The sequence below is a fragment of the Panthera uncia genome, chromosome D1, assembly GCF_023721935.1.
Source record: "Panthera uncia isolate 11264 chromosome D1, Puncia_PCG_1.0, whole genome shotgun sequence".
NCBI lineage: Eukaryota > Metazoa > Chordata > Mammalia > Carnivora > Felidae > Panthera > Panthera uncia.
In genome coordinates, this window is record NC_064808.1 from 104,257,651 (window position 1) to 104,264,080 (window position 6,430).

The following is a 6,430-nucleotide window of genomic DNA, read 5'->3' on the forward strand; positions in this document are numbered from 1 at the left end:
TAAATAAACGTTAAAAAAAAAATTTTTTTTTTTTTTAAAAGGAAAAGCTCTGGAACTGGAAAGACATGGGTCTAGGTCCCAATCGCACACCACCAACTAATATGGGAGCTTAAAACAGGTTCCTTACCCAGGTACCTGGGGGGCTCAGTCGCTTGAGCCTCTGACTTGGGCTCAGGTCATGATCTCGGGGTTCACAGTCCGTGGGTTCGAGCCCCGCATCGGGCTCTGTGCTGACAGCTCAGAGCCCCGGGCCTGCTTCGGATTCTGGGTCTCCGGCTCTCTCTGCCCCTCCCCCTCTCACACTCTGTGTCTCTCTTTCTCTCTCTCAAAAATAGACATTAAAAAATTGTTTTAATAAAAAATTGTTTTAAATTTAAAAAAAAACAAAAAACAAAAAAAACCAGACTCCTTATCTTCTCAGAGCCTCACTGTTCTCATCTGTACAACAGGAGTACGACCCGTACCTCAGTTCCAGGTAAGTAATTGGTATTATTATGGATGGGTTAGCGGCTCCAAATCTAGGTGTCATGATTCCCACCACCGTGGTGGGTATTACTGTGAGTATTAGAGTAACTGTTTCACTACTCCTCTCCTTACTCCGAAGTGCATTCCCATCACTTCATCAGGAACGGCGTGACGCGCAGAAGAGCGGCCCGGACGGTCCACCGGTCGGGTCTGCGGCACCCAGGTGACCCCCCGTGGGGCCTCCTCCGGGCCCCTCTCGCCGCCTCCCTTCTGCAGCCCCGTGGACCGACGGCGTGCCCCCCGGGATAGGTGGCCGGCCGCCGCAGGTACCCCCCAGCCCCGCGGCCCGCCCACCCCGCGCCCCCGCCCCACCTTCTCGTAGTTCTGCATGAGGCGGCTGATACTCTCGCGCTCCACCTGCCACTCGGGCTTCTTCAGCTGCTTCCTCAACTGCTTCTTTTGGCTCTGCTTGTGGCTGTGTTTCTTCTTCCAACGGTTGAAGCTCCGCACCGGGTCGGGCCGGCCTTCCGGGCCCCGACAGTCGGCAGTTTTGCCCATCGCGGCGGCGGCGACAGCCCAGACCGCCCCCAGACACGAGACACCTCAGGCCAGGCGGAGGCACGGTTCTGAGGAGACGCGGAACCAGCGTGGGGGAGAGGGAGACGGCGCGTGCGCGAAACCCAGAGCCCGCCCCCGAACTTTTGAAACCGGGGCACGCGCCTTGGACTGCAAGGAAAAAGTGGGCGGTGATTGGCGACTTGGATTCCGCAGGGCGGAGCGGTCTGAGGAAGAAGGCGGGGCTAGCGGCGCCAGGAGCACGCCGGCCCTTTAAATGGACGCATGCGCACGGTTGCTGTTACTATGGTGACGTCACACGCTTAACACTTTTTGGCTGTTAATACACGCTTGCCCTGGGTTTACCTTGGCAAAGCGTGAGCGAGCGTGCGCGTAGGCACGCACACACGGGCACACGTGCTCAATCTGAGTTACAGTTGTGATCCCCCTTTTTGCATATTTCGGCCCAGGGAGCTGAAAGATTTGCCCAAAAATCAAATATTCCTCTGCAGAGTACAAACCTAGGAATAAAAAAATGATTATTCTATATTCTACTGTCCCTCTAGGTTTTCCCTTTTTTCCGGCCCTTCAGACTCAGTTGCTGCTGCAGCAGCGAGCTGAAGCATAGTCGAACTGAATTTGCTATGAAGGCAAAATGAAAACTAAAAGAATTAAAAACAAAGTTATTTGCAATAAATCATTTTAAGTGAATTGGCCTTCAGTGAATTAGTTTTTTGACACATTTACCTAGAGTGCGCATAGGTATACACTGGATGGTGGTGGGGGCACAGCTGTAGCGTGGACAACAGTAGGTTCAAAGCTGACATGCAGAGTGTTCGCACCTTCAAATTATTTTTTAAACCCGCGTAGCCTGATGACTACCCCCCAACACATGCCCACTCCCCAGACAGAAAGTGGTTGGGGAAGTGGGGCTGTGAACTGGAGAATCTCCTCCCCCAACCCAAGGTCACTAGATATGGTGGAGGGTAAAGCTTTATAAAGGGAGGCTATTTAAAAATACATACACATCCACAAAAAATTCAAAATAGAATGACCATATGATCCAATACTTCTATTTCTGGATATGCAAGAAAGAATTGAAAGCAGCATCTGAAAGAGATGTTTGCATACCCACATTCATAACAACATTATTCCTAATATCCAAAAGGTGGAAACCACCCATGTGTCCATCCAGGAATAGTAGATAATACTGAGCCCTCAAAACAAAGGGAATTCTGACAATGTTCCCATGTGGATGAAGTTGGAGGACATTATGGTAAGTGAAATCAGACAGTCACAAAAGAAAAAATCCTGTATGAATCCATTTATCTGAGATACTTAGGGTAGTCAAAATCAGAGGTGCCAGAGGCCAGGGTGAGGAGAAAATGGGGAGTTCCTGTTTAATGGGTATAGAGTTTCTGTTTAGTAAGATGAAAACATCTCTGGGAGACTGACTGGTAGCACAATGATGCAAATGTACTTAATGCCACAGAACGGTGATACACCCAGAAATGGTTTAAGAGGCAAATTTTATTTTTATCTTACCACAATTTTTATTTATTTATTTATTTATTTATTTATTTATTTATGTATGGACAGAATAAGCAGGGGAGGGGCAGAGAGGGTGGTGTGACAGAGAATCCCAAGCGTTCTTCTCACTGACAGCAGAGAACCCGATAAGGGGCTCAAACTCACAAAGGATGAGGTCACTACCTGAGCTGAAGTCAGTCGCTTAACTGACTGAGCCACCCAGCCACCCCTGTATCTTATCACAGTTTTAAAAATTGTTCTTAATTTCTTTTAAGTGTCTATACACAACAAATGAGGGTCTCAGCTCTCACAGTCACTCTTCTAAAGCTAAAGCAACCGGCTACATATACACCTCAGGCAAAAAAAACTGAACGGTCATCTCTAGATCTCTAGGAAAACTGGCCTAAGAGAAAGACAGGGATGTAATGGCATTTAGGCAGCTGCCAAAGCAATGGTGGGTTGCTAAGCTCCCCCTGTGTCTTCAGTGAACCCACCAGTTAATAACTTCTTCTACACACTTGTCATTTCTAATCATCCTTACTCAAATGTGAAAGAATAACCAAAGACCACCAAATGTTTGAGGAAATCCTTTAACTTAAAAGTTGGAACCTAAAACTAATAAACCAAAGGGGAAAAAAAAGAAATCTTCAAAAAAAATCATTATTAACATTTTTGGAAACATAAGGCGTTGTTACCCGTGAACAAGAACAAGAACTGTACAGAGAGTGAAACAGAACTCTTAATAGAAGTCATTTTGTTATGTAAATCAACTTTTTAACACAAAATAATAGAAAATTAAAAATCTAATCACAATAAAGAACTCAATCTCACATTCCAAAGTCATTAGGATGGAATAATTTGTAATACAAATAGCTCATATCTTGATTGCATAAAATGACACCTTCATGGTGTTTTCCATGCTTATTTGCTACAATACCTTGTTTTCTGTAGAAATGAGTCCTGGGCAGGCTTTCAGTTATGACGTTGAGGACATTAAATAGTTTTTACAGCATATTAATATTGACACTCTATGTTCTCCAATACCAACCAATATTCAGCAAGCTCCTGAAGAGCTAAAAAAAGTTTTGGAAATGTGCCTGGTAACTCCTACTACAAATATAGGCAAAACTTCAGTCCAGAGAGCAACTATACTAAAATTTGGTGGGTGGTGAAGTGTAATATTTGTTCCTTGTACCTCGAAATCTACCTAATATTATTCATCAGTTACTTAATATTATTCATCACTTTCTACTGTAAATTTTTACATAGTTGTGATTGTTCATCATCATAATTCTCCAAATTACATATGTCTCTAAAACTGTGGAAAGACCATTATATTCTTTCTGTACTTTGAAACTTTTTCAAAAAAGATTATCTTGTTTGAGAAAGCAATAATACTCCAGTAGTGATGAGCACAACCGTCCCCCAAATCTCAGTTTATAAATGCCATTTTTCCCCAATCAAATGAACCAGAGATCTTTGTAGACACAGTTAATTCCAGGCCTGGGCCAGAGAAAGTACAGAATAACTCGAGGTGCCAGAAAATAAAGAAGAGCTCAAAGAATGATGATGTTGGTAGTTGTTATAAGAATGTTTGCCTTAAATACTTCTATTTCATTCGGCCTTGTACTCATGTAGTTTTCTATAGGTATGTTCTATTTTCAATAAATATGGTTTAAAATATGAAATGTCCACACCAAAATAGTCATGTAAATTAGTACTGAGGAAATAAATTTAAATATAGGTGTTTTCAAAGAATTTCTTTGGCTAGTATTCTAACCTTTATCTAGATAATTTATCTGTAAAAATATCAATAATTTATAAAAGAGCATTGCTTACTGCCTCTAAGTGAATACTAGTGATGGGATGGCTTCAAATGGACTTTCATATTATATATTTTGTAGTGATTTCAAAATTAATATTTCAGAGAGCCTGGGTGGCTCAGTCTGTTGAGCATCGGACTCTTGGTTTCAGCTCAGGTCATGATCTCATGGTTTGTGGGTTCAAGCCCCACGTTAGGCTCTGTGCTGACAGGGCAGAGCCTGCTTGGGGTTCCGTCTCTCTCCCTCTCTCTCTGCCCCTCCCCTACTTGTGCTCTCTCTCTCAAAATAAATAAACTTTAAAAAAATTAAAAATTATTTAAAAATGAAATTAATATTTCAAAACCCTTCCATGTTTCAATTAACTGAAAGGTAGATTTATAGTTCTTGGATGGAATTAAAATTTCAAAAGTATAAAAAACAGATTTTTGGTATATTTTTTACCATTAGGTTTGAGGAATGTATAACATGGGATATGGAATGATTGAGAATTACTTTTGATGATCTTCTATCAAAATCTATTATTTTTTTTCATTCGAAATCATGGCACTGTCATATCTCTGACTTTTAATTGTTGATAAACCTACTAGTACTATCATATTAATAATAATATTACTATTACTATTACTATTATTATTATTATTGGAAGCACACTTAAGTTTCCCAGATCTATGAACAACAAGATACCTTTTTCTTTTGAGGAGATACCATTCTCAACTTGACATAACATCTTCACCTCAAAACTGTCATATTTCAAACGTTAGTCAGGTTACATTTTTTTCCCCACAATTTTTTACATTGCTGTCAAAAGCTTTTTGAGCATTTACTTTGAATTCAGTCTTCAGTAAACCCTTTATTGCTTTTTGCTTTGGCCAACGTGCTAACATGATGTCATGAGAAGAAGAGAGCATCTTCCCAAGTCACAGAGATCTCTTCCCCTCACATTATTTTGGATTCTGTTCTGTGTTTGTAAATTGTCTACCAAATATGTAGATCTCATCTTTTTTCAGTTATGTCATTTGCTGAACGATATCTATGTTCATATGCAAAAATATTAGACTTTAGAAAGCCACAAATCTCATAATAATTGTTAACTGTTCTACCTGGGGCTTATGGAGATCAGACCTAAGATAATTAAGCAATACTTAGTGTATCTTGCCTTATTCAAATGATTTCATTCAGTGCATCTATGATAGTGTAATTATTTGGTTTTATATTTTACCCTTTCTTGATTATAATTGAAAGATAGAGAGCACAAACGGTCAGAGGGGCAGAGGGAGAAAGAAATACAATCTTAAGCAAGCAAGCTCCATGCTCAGTGCAAAGCCCGACAGGGGATTCCACTCAGGGCTCCATGCAGGGCTCAATCCCATGATCTTGGCATCATGTCCTATGCTGAAATCAAGAATTGGATGCTCAACCAACTGAGCCACCAGGTGCCCCTATATTTTACCCTTTAAATACTCTTTATTCTACCTCACCAACGGTTACATACATAATAATTTTCAAATCAGATTTCAATTCTGAATGCTTAACAGTTGGGTGACGTTACTTTTCATTTTCTTCTGCTTCTGAGCATATATGATAAATGCCATTTTTTGCACCCATTTGCATTTTAAACCTGATTTTTTTCATTCATTGACAGTATTAAAAAAAAATACAGAATCACTCAAGGTACAGTAAAAGCCGGTAATTTTTCATTGTTTGAGTTTATGTAAAAACAAAGTTCACAAAGCTTCCACTTGTGCTCTTTTGTTTTGTTTTTTTAATTTAGACTTCTTGCTTATGACAGGCAATTTCCAACAAAAAATGACTTCTTTAATATTCAGGTTATACAACCATGTACCTGATTTAGGAGAAAATACATGTGATACAAATGTACATTCAATTTTTTTTTCCTCTTCCAGTTTTTATTTAAATTCATCATGATTGACACTTCCCCTTTCAGTTCTACATTCTGTGCAATCACTATCTTTTTTTCTAATATTCCCTATATTTTCTCCAAAAAAATATATTCAATTCAAATAATATTATATCATTTCCCTCTATGGTAACATCTT

The 6,430-nt window shown here is 40.2% G+C and overlaps 1 protein-coding gene across 1 annotated transcript in view; it reads right to left on the reverse strand.

Annotated features, from left to right (window-relative positions):
- Positions 1–1,121, reverse strand: part of DDX10 (DEAD-box helicase 10) — a 280,373-nt gene extending 279,252 nt beyond the window's left edge. The window contains exon 1 of the mRNA XM_049613892.1: positions 838–1,121. Coding sequence (XP_049469849.1) covers positions 838–1,023 — 186 coding nt within the window. The 5' untranslated portion in view covers positions 1,024–1,121. The remainder of the gene's footprint in view (positions 1–837) is intronic.
- Positions 1,122–6,430: the final 5,309 nt, after the last annotated feature.